Below are 14,748 nucleotides of genomic sequence, written 5' to 3' on the forward strand. Positions count from 1 at the left end.
AGATACTGGTTTCAAGGCATGCAGTAACAAGAAAACAGACTGTATGTCTGCTGACTGCATTTTGACTTATGAACAGTGTGAGACTAATTTTTCATTACCACTTCTGACTGTAAATAGAATCTGTACAAAGCTGTAGCTAGCAGCATCCAGAACATTACCCTGCATAACTTAAAGTTTATGTACAGCTGTCTCCTATAAACCAGGCTAAGGTTTTCAGCCTTTCTTCTCATGGTGGCTCCTGATGTTGTATGTATTTTTTTTATTCCTAGTAAGTAATTTGCTATTTTATAATTCCTCTTTTTAAAGATCCAGAAGTAAAAGTACATTAATACATATTGTTTCCAGCACTGGTTGGGTCCTCACCCTTCTTTTATAAGTTGCTCAAAACCAAGGCAGTATCAATGAGGAAAGTATATTTATAATCGTACCAGGAAACAGTTTTATGGTTAGGCGCTAGCCAATATGCAGCAGAACATAAACAGGCATTCTATTCATAAAAATACAATTAAATCAGAAGATATGAAAACATTGCTTAAAAATTTTCAAAGCTAAACATCACTTGTAAGCTTTTAAGTATTGTGAGAACAAGCTCGTTAGAGGAATTATTTAAGTAAACTGAAATTTTTCAGTCAGTTGAAACTACTTTATTTCCTCCCTCATCCTGACTCTTTAACTTTTTGCATGGCTAGAACAGTGAAAAGCTATGCTTGTATCTCATCTCTTCAAGGTGTAGTACAAGGCATAGTGCAGAAATAGAGTGGAGAGGTGCAAGGACTTGAGCAGTAACTTCTACAGCAGTTGGAGGCGTTGCTGAAGGTTTCTCCCTTTACTGACTGCATATAGGAGCTTGATCAGAACTGCTGCTTGGCTTAGCCTGTTCTTTCATCATTGATGCCACTGACCTGGTCATTGTGGAATTGTATGTAAAATGTATTTTCCATCGGTGAGTTTTCTTTAAAAAAAGTAAGGGGAGAGAGATTTTATAGTCTCCATGTACAAAAACTAGGAGAAAATGTAAAAAATCCACTCTTATATATGGGTTTTGGAAGTTACTGACTCTTTATACAAGATCTCGCTACAGCAGTTTTGTCAGACATTCTCCTTTTGTAGAAATCAGATTTTTAAGAATAATGAACAGTTAGTAATATGCATTTCAGAGTGCCGTCTCTCAGGCAGGATGAGTTTTATGAAATAACAATACTCAATGCTTTTGTTAGGTTTGAATGACAAAGACAGCAAAGTGTTACAATGACCATCAAAAGATACAGTAAATTGTCTGTGAGGAATACAATAGACATATCAAGTGCATTAATGCTAATTTAAGGCTCTTTAACATATTAGTGTAAACAGTGCATTAGGAAGGGGCAATAAAAAAAAATGATAAGGCTTATACTGTATGAAAGATATTAATATGCACTACATATATTTGTCTTGCATGAAGTGTAATAATGTGAATATAAATGTTAACTCTTACTCAGTGGTGTGATCAGCTTCATTAGGTAAAAGGCAGTATCTCACAACATAAACAGAAAATGTCCTATTCTGCTTACCTTCTGCATACAGTTTTGCTGTTTAACCTCTGTCTTACCTAGAATGTATGTTTCCACAAGAAATTACAGCAATTTAATGGCACAGAATATTTTCCTCTTGTACAGCTGAAAGCAAGTAACAGTTGTGTAACACACCCACCACAGTTTATCTTCATAACTAGGTGAAACTCTTGAAGTTCACTGGTATTGGACCTTAACATGCACCCCGAGTCAGCACTGGAGTCCACCTTCCCTGTTAGAACATAAAGCTCAGGACGAAGTAGCTCAGTGCTATGACACTGATTGTTTATTTTTGCATTAATTCTTTGATAATAATTTGTCACAATACATAGAGAAAAAATTCAAGTTGTTCTTCATGTTGATTGAGATTGAAAATAGCTGCAGTTTCCCTTTCTTTCCTTATGCCAGCCAAAGACTTTGCGTATATCTGTGAGTGTCATTATTTTTGGCCATTCCAAGGCAGGATGGAACCTGGGTGAAAGACATGTCCCATCAGTCAACAATACATCCTTTTGTGAGGGGGTGAGAGATGGTGATACCACTTGATGGCAAAATATGTTTCTTGCTCCGATTTCATTATCACAAGGAGAGAAACACTGCATTGGTCTTTATATTATGTATGTATTCTCAATATTGCCAGTGAGAAAAACTAAGAATCCATGAGAGTAGACTGAAGATTAAACATATATGTCTGGGTGTGTATGCATGAACACATGTACACATCTGTGTTCTTACATATAAAATCAAACATAGGCTTTTTCTTCTTTTAATATGAACCTTGGATCTTGTTCTCACTATAGTGATAGCATGATTAATTTACATTTGGCTAAAGCTTCTCTCAAGTTAGTCTGGCTTGAATGAGAGATCGCTTTGTGCTTCAAAGTAGTTGTGCTCAGATAAACAGCAGAGAAGTCCAGTCATATCTCATTACCAGCTACAGAGCTGGCTTCATGGTTGTACACTGGCTTTATGCCACACTTCACTTATGAGCTAACTGAAATCAAGAAACCAGTACTTTAGATTGTTCCTGCTGGAGAAAATAAGCAGAGAAGGGAAAGATTGCCATTGCTTGAGGAATTAGTAGCGTTCATCTAGCTTGCCTGATCTTAAAAACCAATAACTGACTAGGAAAGGAAAAGCAAAAATTTAGTGTTTGCATGCTTTTGTTATGTGGGTATACCAAGTTCTGTCAAATAAAGAAGTAAATGTTTCAGAAGCTATGTCATGTTTTCATCCACACAAAAACATGGAGAAACAATGCAAGAGAATGCAGAAAATTAAACAGAAAATCTTTAATTTATTAGACACTGCACATGGGTTGTCAATATCCAGGTGAAGGATTGTAAGAAAGGAAAAATAATGGATATGGAGAAAATCTGTTTAAAATGAGAGACAGAGAAATATGAAAGGGAGTGAATTAAAAAGGAAGGGAGACCTGAAGAGCTACTAGTGGGAATAAAGACATGCAGGAATAGTGTATGAAGTGATGTTGACTGAGAGATGAGAAGATTACTGCATTGTCAGAACACTGCTCAGGATGATTCCACAGGCCTGCAGTGCTCTGTACATCTGTGGTGCTTGGTCATGGGATGGTTCTCCGCTGGGAAAGACTGACATTCTCCTATAGGTTTGACAGCGTAACAGAGATGTTGGGAAATGTGCTTGGTCAGATGGGTTCCTATTCTTCCAGCTTATGCTCTCTGGCGCACTGTTTATACCTGCACTGGTAAACAATACCAGGGGTGCTGGATGAGGCAGCTCTGTGGGACTAATAAGCAGGGAAAACCACTCTTTTTGCTTCTGCCCTCTTTTTGACCATGGAAAGTGAATAGAGGTGTCTCCAGATATACCAAGGATAGACCTCTCAGGTAAAGTGTACTGCTTTTACAGTTACTTTTCTGATTAGAGTAGCCATGTTTTTGCTAAATCACTTGAAGATAAATTCAGCAATTTCCAAAAGAAATCTAAAGAGACTACTATCAAACCACTGTTTTCTAAATCAGTAGATATTCCAGTACTTTTTATTTATTTGTTTTGTTAGTTAAGACATCTAGAATACTTTTACTCCTTCAAACATTGGAAAGAGAAAATTGACAATTTATTTCCAAAAGAAAAAAACTGTGTTTATTCAGAAAAGAGATTAGAGTAACCACAGTAAGAAATTCTTAGTACACTGTCTCACATGAAAAGAAATTAAAAAGTAACACTGTTGAAGTAGCAATGTGCACCAAGTATAGATCTAAATACTTTTGTTTGCAAATGGTTGTTATTACTACCTGTAATAGCAACCATGATGCTATGTAATCTCAAATTCACTAATATAGCTTTTGCAGTGATTTTTGATATGAAGCTTCCACATAAACATGGGTTTCTTAGCTCTCTTTGCAAAAGGTTACTAGTTACACTACTGAGATAAGTCTTATTGGCTGCTGTTTCACAGCAATACTCCAATTTATGCCTGAATTTCACAACAGAGAATGTATATCAAATACATTTATCTTAAAATAAGTAAATACAGGCCAAAACAATACTCTTTGTTTTCTTAAACATAGGTCTCTAGATATACAATTCAATGTGCATATAAGACACACCCCACTTATTAGCTCAGTTGCTTTGTTCAGTTCCTATATTTTCTGGAAATAATAGCAAGCCCCTCATCTGCCTCAGAGATAATGATTTAGTAATGCAGGCTGTACTGTAACCTCACAGTCAGCAAGGTGAGAATTAAATGAAAATTTCTTCAGCAGAAACAGCAAGGTGAGAATTAAATAAAAATTTCTTCAGCAGAAACATATGCAAGGACAGGACTGTTCTATGGGGAAATTGCTTATTCAGCTGATACTGGTTGTAGTTCAATACTGACTTAAAATTTCCAGATACTAGTAAAAGAAACTAGTTTTCAGATGCTTTTTTGATGGATAGCTAGGGACTAAGTATATTGCTAGTTAGTTTTCATATACTTTTTAAAAATTGTTCTATCACAGATCCTTAAGAATTTTTTGCACCTTTGTCTGAGTTTCAGCTCACATTGGATTCTGAAATCAGCTTTGGGGGCACTTTGATCTGTGTATTATTGTTTTGGGACTCTATTAATACCATTGTTAGCTGGTGTATAAATCTATCTATAATTATTTATTAATCTTATCATTATACTGACTATGGTTCTGTGGTCTTTTTCAGTGTACCTTGAGGACAGTTTTGTGAAATCCGGAGTATTCAATGTGTCAGAACTTGTGAGGGTGTCAAGAAGTAAGTTAACATTTGTGTTTAAGTGTTTCCAAAGCCTGCTGTAATCAAGTGAAGGCTTTTTCCTTGAACTTTTTTCTCCACAAGACTAAGATGCATAGGAAATGCCTATAAACATGCACAATTTTGATATGTTTTACCACAGTATTACATGTGTAATAAATGTCTGTAATGTCTGTAATAAAACAAATGGGTCTTCTTCTATCTCTTTGATATTTAAAGATGGAATCAATTCGTTATATCTTCTTCTGCACACCTAGTCGTCTGATGTTTCAATAAAATTACCATATGCAGCAAAACCTTCTATGGTTAGACTTAACAGTTTTTTAAGGATGCCTTATACATCCTTGGGTATTGCTGAAAGATCAGACTATTCTTTTAATTTTTTTTAAATTTATAGCTCTTAAAGTAAAAAATCACAGTATGGATATAAAGGATGATCAACAATGTATGAAATATTTGTGTTTCCTTAATCTTAGCATTGGCTGTAACTGAATTTTTAATGACATTATCTTGTTTGGGCATCAGAGATATTGCACACATGAACATGTAAAAATCTTCATAAAAATTAAATATAAAAGTACAGGTGAAGCTTTGACTGCAAAATGAAAAAGCAAAAAGAATATAAGATCTCTTTTGTTGACATCTAATAATTGTTATAATAATATAGCATAAAACATGTCCACATTTTCATTTTGCATTGCCTCCTGACCCTTTTTTCCTCCCTTTACTATTAAAACTATTGAAGTATTTCTCTCAAGACTTCATTAAGAAATAGAGAAGAATAGTTGAAAGTTATAGTTAGAAGCATCCACAGTGATGATACAATATTGTAAAGACTGAATGGTCCAGAAAAATCACTTTTCTGGTGAGGTGAGGACAAAGTCAAAGAGGCTTCCAAAATCTCTAAAATGTCTGCCCATATTTTGCACAGGTGTTAACTCATGCAAGGTCAGGTTGCTTGGGGAATTTAATTAACTTTCTGAGGCTTCAGATGCATGGTTTATTTCATTTTCTGTGGTCAGAAATGAATATTCAACAACTAAAATTATGTTAAATCCTTCAGCAAAATAGTGAGAATTGCAATCGTGAAGTGTTAAGGCATATCCTTTTTTCTGCCTGCTTAAGATATAGTTTTGCTATTTTAAAAGGCTGAGGATGTGTGAATTATAGCTTTCTTTTTGTTGTCAGATGGTTAAGTACATTTTAAAGTATAAGGCCATTCAGGTTAAAAAAGAAACAATCTTGAAATTATGATATGAAACTGTGCATTATGCAGCTGTTATACATTATATACTTCTTCTAATAATAAGCATTAAAGGATGTGGTTTCTGTGGGATTTCTTACCATGCATTTGTTTAACCTCAAGCCGCAACAGAGTTGTACTTAAGCTGTCAGGAAAAATATAAACCTTCAAATTCATTACACAACGTGTAATTATTCTTTTAAGTGCCAAAGGTAGTTAAAATGCACAATGCACAGACAACAAGCAAAGGTAAATACACCACAATATGTAATACATAATTTATTCTTGAATTACCAGAGTCTGTATGGTACACAGACTCTTTAGGGAGGTGAAGGTAACACTGACTGTATGTATTTGCATGTAGGTGTAGATATGAAAAGCAGAACTTATGGCACTGGCGAAAGAAAAAAAAGGCAGAAAACCAGACTGTCAACACAGGCGGCTATTTTTAATACATAAGAGTTAACATTAAGCAAAAGGAAATTGTGTGCATCTAAGTTTCTTATTTCCATTTTTTTCAGTTCTTTAATAAATAATACTAGCTGTCCTTATAAACCTGGCCTCATTCATTATAGTGCTTAAGGCTTGTATTATCTTTTCCATATTGGTGATTCCATGTTATCTCTTATAAAATAAATGTATTCTATCTGCATAACTGCTGAGTACTACAGAAGATAATTCACTTTTTAGATACATAATCATTGATGCAACTTGTCTGTACTTGGTTTCCGCAAGAGGCAGAAAATTAGGTACATTTAGTAACATCTTGACATTTTCCAAGTGTTAAAAAAGAAAAGATAGCTAAAAAGATAGATTATCTCTGACTTCTTATGAGGATGTGTTTTTCAGCACCCATAACCCAAGGAAGTGGAGTAAACTTCCCAATTGGAGAGCTTCCGAGCCAGCCATATTACCATGATATGAATTCGGGTGTAAATCTACAGAGATCCTTGTCCTCTCCACCAAGCAGGTAAAAATTTGAAATAAGTGCTAATGTGAACCATGTTTAATAGTGTAGGACAAGCAATTCACAGATCTTGTCAACAATCAACTGCTTTGTTAATTTCCTCTGATTTTGTGAGGCTAGCTACTTGTGTACATTGCCATAATCTCTGTACAGACTTGTAAGTTATAAATTTTGTCATTTGAAATGTTGTCATTATTGCCTGTCATCTTGCATGATATTGAAGATGGTGGTAACTTTTTTCAGGGTTTGAAGTGCCCACTTGATCATCTTGCCAGGAGGACAGCTACACATTCCAAAAGTGTTGCTGAGCTGCAGGAAGGTTTAGCACTTGGGAACATGCTGGCAGGGTTCAGAGTGGTTGCAGGCAGAATGGCTGTCTTTCAGGGCTCCCTCTTGGACCTTTGTCTTGCAAGATATGTTTGGACAGATACCATTTCCTGTAGAAAAGGTGTTAGGACAGGTATATAAAGACAATGTGTTTTCATCTATAACAACCCAGCTCATGCAACTCTGTTTCATGCCTCACTTTTTCAGGCAGCATTTCCCAACAGAGTGGAAAGAAGGAGGAGCATGTGAGACAGTTACAGGTTGATTTTTCTCAAGAGTGTCCCTTTGCCTCCTATAGGCGATTTAATCTGAGGGACTGACTTCCTCCTTGTTCAACATGCCCCCTTCTCCGATCTCTGAGAAAAAGTCCCATTTCCTCCCTTGGGAGCAGCTGGTGGGCCCACAGATGTAGGACTGTGCCCTCCTTCTGACTCCCAGATAATGTACTGTCTGTCAGACCCCTGGAGCCCTTTGGTTTTCTGAAACTGTCTGCTAAACCATGAAATCAGAAGCTCTATAGGAGCTGTCATTTTCCCACATTTCTGCACCCCAGTCAGTCAGGAAGTGTCTGCACAGTGGGACACGATTTAATAGGACTGTCAGGGGGCTGAGGTATTCTTCCACCAGCACTTGATTCTTCTCAGTTATTTTGCTCATGTTCCCGTATTTCACTCTGTCATATTTTCAGCTTGGCAGTATACCAAATATATTTTAGAAATTGATGGATTAATTAGAATAAATGGATTAATTATCATAGTGTAGCAATAGTAATTATAGTAGTAGTAGTAGTTATAGTAGTTGCAGTAGTAGCAGTAGTAGTACCAGTAGTAGAAGCAGTAATAATAATAATAATAATAATAATACCACACCATTAAAACCTTACTCTGGTTTTCTTTGGCAGTCAATATAACAGCATCAGTATATATTGCTATGAAGAAACTTCACTTTCCTCCACTGTATTGAAGTTCTGCCTCATTTTATATTGTGTGACTTGAAATACGGGCCTTTTGTAGTTTTTAATTAAACTAGTCATAAATGAAAAGTTTTTGTTTCAGACTAGCCCTCTTTAAAAATCTTGGGAGTTTGACCTGATGAAATACAGTAAAGTATATTTTTTCCACATTAACACATTCACAGAAGTTCCTGTTCTACCTTGGTCTTATGGATAGAACTTTCTTGCACTGACTTGCTTCACTTCAGGGTTCCTGCATAGAGTTTAGTACCTTCATGACACAATCTTTTTTTGGTAGGCTACAGGAACTGGTTTATTGGTTGTTCCATGAAATGCTGTGGACTGTTATATTACCCATTCATGCCATCTTTGACATATTAAGTCATGTGAATAACACAAGTGCATACCTGCATCACATATTATTAACATTGCCTGTGCAAGTTAATGTAGGTTGTAATAGCCAGGTTTTTTGGGTTTTTTTTGGGTTTGGTAGCCTGAATTACTCTCTATTAAAATAATTGTAGAGATCCAGAGAGTTTATATACCATTACTAGATTAATATTTTATTTACTGACAAATCTCACAATTCTTCAACAGCAAAAGACCCAAAACTATCTCCATAGATGAAAATATGGAGCCAAGCCCCACAGGAGACTTCTATCCTTCTCCAAATTCACCAGCTGCAGGAAGTAGGACATGGCATGAAAGAGATCAAGGTGAGTAGCATGGGATTATTTTACCTTGAATTATGCTCAAATATACAATAAATCACTGCCATTTCATTACTGCTGCAGTAAAATGATGGCTTTTTAGAAGAAACTTTTTACTGTGTGGTGTATGTATTTGGTTTTGTAAATGTATTTAAAACCAACAGCCAAAAGGATATTGTATAAATAACCACAATAAACAATATTATTAGTTTTATACTACTACTACTACTACTACTACTACTACTACTACTACTAACAACAACAACAACAATAATAATAATAATAGTAGTAATATCTTTTCTATCTGGTGACAGCCTTATTGTTTGAAAAGACATATGACAAATGAGGTACTTGATATTGTCTATGCTGTGATCATCCCAGTAGAATTTGGAGTCCAGTGCTTTCAAAAATCAAAACATCTCCTTAATATGATTACTACAACATAAGGTTACACCATTTTCTGTATTACAATGGCAGGGACATTTAATCTCTACCATGTGACTCAGAATAGAACCAATAGGCTCTTTCTGAAGAGCCCACATGTAGCTCTGTGGGACTCTATCTGTAGGCTGAGGGGATTGGTAAGTGGTGGCGTGTTCTGGGTTATCCAAAGCAGCAAACATGCTTACGGGAAGACAAAAGTTGTGGCTGTCAAAAGAGTGAAATTAATTGTCATAACTCTCTATGATGTTATCTTGATACTCTATAAACCTAGGTGCCAGTGCAGTCTTTTCTCTCCTCTTGTTATGTGAGAATGTGTTTAAACTCATATATTTGAATGGATCCTGTGGCTGAGGTACTGCAGCTGTCTGGAGAAACTGTGACATGTAAAGCATAGTATCTAAAAGAGAAATAGAGAAAAAGACATGCAGTTCCTTCCTTTGTGAATCTTTCAATATTTGTCCTCAGTTTTCACATCCAGTGCTGATCATTGCTCACAGTTCTTCAGCAACTGAGTGACCCTTTGGTCTTACCTCATTTTTATATTATTTGAAAGCTTCTTAAAAATAAAAAAAAACAAACAAAAAAACCCACAACTCTTTTTATTTTTTCTCCTGCTAAGTTTCCTCTTTCATCACCATGTGCAAGGAAGCATGTGACTGGTATTTCTTTTAGCTGCCAAACTTTCACATTTCCATTATAGTGGGTCTCCTTTTAATCTGTTTTCACCTACCTTCTTATCTTTATTCTTACCATTAGGTGGTTCTTCTCACTCAGTGTTAACTAGTTTTTTTCTTCATAATTTCTTTTGTACTTAATTTCTTAGGGAGCCTCTGGTACTTATTTTTTGATTGTTTGAAGCATTCACTTTTGTATTTTTTAAAAGGAGGCTTGCCTGTGGTTTTGCATAACCTATTTTAAGAACAGTAAATAGGAGATCTGCCATCCAGAATCTTCTTCCTTATGCAAAATATTTTTCTCTGTGAATGGTACCTGTTTTGCCATGAAACTTTATTACAATTTTTCATGAAAGACTGGATAATGCCTCAGATTTTTTACTTTTTAGATAAATTATTTTTTATAGTCTTAAGGAAAACAGCTCATTCTTCCTCTCTCATGTATCCCCATTTGTGAAATGAAGTAGTTTTGTGCTGCTGTGTGAGCTTCTGGGAAGTGCTCTTCTGTATAGACTCCTGAGTGCAAGTCCTGCTGACTGACAGAGCCTTTCACAGGTGATCTCTATAGTTCTCAAGTATCTCAACTGCATTTTTGGTTTTGAATCATTCTGCTTGCAAAGAATTATTTTTCATGAACACCGGATTTGTTTATGTTTGTATGAAATTCACGTTATAGTTATCAGTAGTGAACATTGTTATGATTTAAATTGCTTGAGTGTATTTACAATGAACTTAATTTCTGTGTCATTAGGTAGATAGACTTCTGGAGTGAAACAGTTTTTAATAGGTTCCATAAAACAGGGAACTCCAATATGAGGAAGAAAGAATAAAGAAGATAGATTTAAATCAGTGTGTTTTACTTTGCTTCCTGGAGTTTACATCCCTCCCTGAATGTCCTGTCCTCCAGCACTAATGGGCTTAGTGAAATTTTACCAGATCCCTATCAGAAGGTTGCCTTCAAGTCACTGTTAGGGACTTTCTTTTTTCTGTCCTTAAGATGTTATTCCATTCCTGCAGAGGCACAGATACAGCACTGTCCAGTGCAAAAACCATTGTACTGGGGGAAATAGAAGCCTTTTGTCCCCTAAAAGTTATATTTGCCTCTGATCACTTTCTGAGATTATTGTACTGCTGAAGCAATGCCTACCCTTGGTGCCTGGGCTCAGTGTGAAGGGGCGTGGGGCAGCTCCTGGCATATTTGTTCTGCTGCTAGTTTGATAGATGCTTGATATCATCTTCATGGGACTGATTTCACCTCTCTGGTGACCAGTGATATGACCCAAAGGAATGACAGATTAGGTTAAATATTAGAAAAAGGTTCTTCACACATAGGGTGGTTAGAACAGGCTCCTCAGGGAAGTGGACAGAGCCCCAGTGTGACAGAGTTCAAGAAGCATTTGGGCAGTGCTCACACACACATGGTTCTTGGGGCTGCCCTCTGCAGAGCCAGGAGTAGGGCTGTGGTGATCCTTTGTGGGTCCTTTCCAGCTCTGGATAATCAGATGATTCGATTACTTATATCGGTGTAAAAGTTCCTTTCAGACACAGATGTTTTATCATGATACCGTATTTATGAAAACCTATTTTCTGTTTCCATATGCCTGCAAACACAAAGATAATATAAGTAAATTTAGGAGGTGGTTTTTATGCCAGAGATGTCACTTGTGTTACTTCCCTTTTATCTATGTAAATCTGTGTGCTATATGAGGTTAGAGATAAATGAAAAAGAAATAAGACTTTTGGGATCACGTTTGCATTTATCCACTGTCAACAAGAAATGATCATGTAGTCACATCAGACGCATCAGACACTGCTTCTTCAGGCAATATCCACAGGTCATCAGCACCAAAATGCAAATCATTTCACAGTACCCACAAATAAATATGTCTCTGGATAACATGTTTATGGGTAAATGGCTTCTCTACCACTCTAATGCAATTTTAACTTTTCTAAGAGAGACAACATCAGGAATAGTGTTGATACTAAAATATACCATTGTTCATTTCAGTTTCATTGTCTGAGTTTTGGACTTGACAGAGAGAGGTTTCTAACTTCTGAAATGAAATAGATTTAGTTTCTTCATCACCATATCTAAATGTAAAGTATTTTCATAGAAACTGAAATTACATAGTTTTGAAAAACTCTTTTATCATTAAGGCTTTTCACATCCTTATTCAACTATTTCTAAAGTAACAGAAATATCATGAATCTGGTAGTTTGGAACAGGATAGTTGCTATAAAACAATGGTGCTTGAAACACATTTGAATAAAATATTTAGGATTTCCCTAGGTGTCTGAGGGGCATTCTAACAGTTTTGATAGGGAGAATGAGACAGAAATTAATGGGCAACACAGGAATATACTGAAATTAAAAACAGGACAGAGAAAAAGTTTAAAGTAGAGTGAAACAGGTTCGATCAACCTTCTATTGCTTTGAAAAAAAATATATAAGAAGTATAAAGTAAGAAGACTTTAGGAGATGAGTGATTTTGTTGTTCTCATGATAGGTTTTATAACTTCTCTGTGCAGGCATGCATCATGAGGGTATGGGACATGATTACAGGAGTACTTGTGGTGTAGCATTTGTGAAACTAAGAGAAAGAAATATAGCTCAGTTACAGTAAAATATTGCTAATACCAGACTCTGCTTTCAGTTGTAAAACTCCGACTGTCCTTTTGCTGTTAACTGTCTTCCTGTCATAGTACTTCCAAAATGTTTTGATAAGATTTCCAGATGTTGTACTTTATAGTCTGTTTTGGGGGAGCTGTCTCTTTGAAGTTGTAATGCTGGGCAGAAATAAGCAAGTGTACCCTAAAAATAGTAACTTTATCGATGGCATACCCTTGGTAAGAAACAAATCTACAAAGAGTTATGTTACCAATCTGATATAAAAATATAACCCCTCTCTAATTGACCAAAATTAACATGAAAAATAAGTTTTAATTTTTTTATTTATTGAAGTTGGATTATTAATCCTTATAGAAGAAAATAAAATCTTATGAAGCCATGATACTGTCCTGGACATTTGCTTCCCTGCCTTGCAAAAAAGTTTGGGACTATTTTAAAAATATATGTAACCACAAGAGAATGTGTAACTGTTTCTAAAACAGATTAAAAAAATACTGTGGAACGACAGTGTTGTTTTTTATTTTGGAGACACCCAGTCAATGTGGGAAGATTCTGTAGTTTTTGTCATTATTTTTGCTGTGTTGAAATGCTAAAAATATGCTTCTATTTGTGTGATTTTTTTAAACAGGTTTGAGATATTCTGGTAGCACAAATAGGCAGGTTTATAACTGCAGAGATTTCTCCCAAGACTTTTACTATTACCCTTTCAAGTAACTAGATGTCCTCCAAAAATCAAACAGCCCAATAAAGGGAAAAGTCATCTCTGATAATGGTGTATTACTTAAAAGTTGAGCCCTAATATGACAATTGGGATTTCAATTGCTGTATCTTCTGTCAGATATTGTACAAGTTATTTTTTCTCTCTTGTGGATTGTTTGTTCCAACTGGATGCCTGAATAACTTCAATAATGTCTGGATCATGTCTTAAATCTCCATCAGTTAGAAATACATCTATGTCTAAGAACTAATTTACTGAAGATCTCTCCCAGTCTTCCTTTCTCCAGGTTGCTGTTACTGAATTCTTTACTATGTTTCCATATTAAACAAAATTTTGAGTTCCTGACCTAGTAAGATTTTATGAGATAGATGTACGTTTCTGCCTGCCTGAGTAAAATTGATGAGTGTTTGAGAAATTTAGAAATTTTATGCAGTAAAAAAAAAAAAAAAATTCCCCTCACAATTTGGAAGAGGAAATTACTAAAAATCTAAAAAGTCTCTAGTAACTAGTGCAGTGGCTAAAGAGTATTTAGGATTTAATAGGCTAATAACTGTTGGTGAGCATCTTGATTTAGTAACTGGTAAGTAAATCAGATGCTTCTTTTCTTCTTATAAGGAAACAGGAATATCAGAAAAGAGAAGGACAGTGGACATTTATGGCCTCCTTTCTGAAAGCTGGCTTAAGAAACTTCATTAACATAATTGCAGACAATTTCTGTATTTGTCCTTGAGATCTGTTTTACTGTTACAGTGTTACAACACTGTGTACATCGGAAATAAACATAACAGTTGTCATCAATGCACACTGTTCATGATAAAAGTGGAGAGATTCATGTGGATTTCCATTGTAGTCAGGTATCTGGAAATACTGAATATCAATATACAATGAACTGAATTTTAATTTTACAGTTGCTTCATCATGTTCATTCTCTTACACCTCACCCACCTCTACCAACAGTCAAGAGCCAAGATGCCATCATTCCATTAAAACTGAAACAGCTGGACCGCCTTCACCTGTTGCTTGGCCAGCATCTGTTGGACCCTCCATTTCTCAGGTCCTGAAACTCTTTATTGGCTATTCCTCTTATGGATGCTTGTCCTCTTTTCCTTTTTCCCCATCCACTGGAAACTCTTTCTCCACTGGGGTCCTTCCTGATCACTGTTTCTTTCTTGGGTCTTCTTCTCATCAACTGTTGAGGATGGATGTTCTCATTTCTGAAGTCAGGGAACTAAAAGAGGAAGTAGCTAATGTAGTCCAGGAGTTGAGAACAGTAACAGAGCACCTT

General features: G+C 35.7%; 1 protein-coding gene across 8 annotated transcripts in view; it reads left to right on the top strand.

Annotated features, from left to right (window-relative positions):
- NFIB (nuclear factor I B) overlaps positions 1-14,748 on the top strand; it is a 190,539-nt gene that overhangs the window by 105,114 nt on the left and 70,677 nt on the right. For 7 of the 8 annotated variants that reach the window (XM_054002430.1, XM_054002433.1, XM_054002435.1 and 4 more), the window contains exons 4-6: positions 4,731-4,799; positions 6,892-7,012; positions 8,886-9,004. The exons of the other annotated variant lie outside the window; for it this stretch is intronic. In XM_054002430.1, coding sequence (XP_053858405.1) covers positions 4,731-4,799; positions 6,892-7,012; positions 8,886-9,004 — 309 coding nt within the window. The remainder of the gene's footprint in view (positions 1-4,730; positions 4,800-6,891; positions 7,013-8,885; positions 9,005-14,748) is intronic. 8 annotated transcript variants of the gene reach the window in all.

The sequence above is a fragment of the Vidua macroura genome, chromosome Z, assembly GCF_024509145.1.
Source record: "Vidua macroura isolate BioBank_ID:100142 chromosome Z, ASM2450914v1, whole genome shotgun sequence".
Classification (NCBI taxonomy): Eukaryota; Metazoa; Chordata; class Aves; order Passeriformes; family Viduidae; genus Vidua; species Vidua macroura.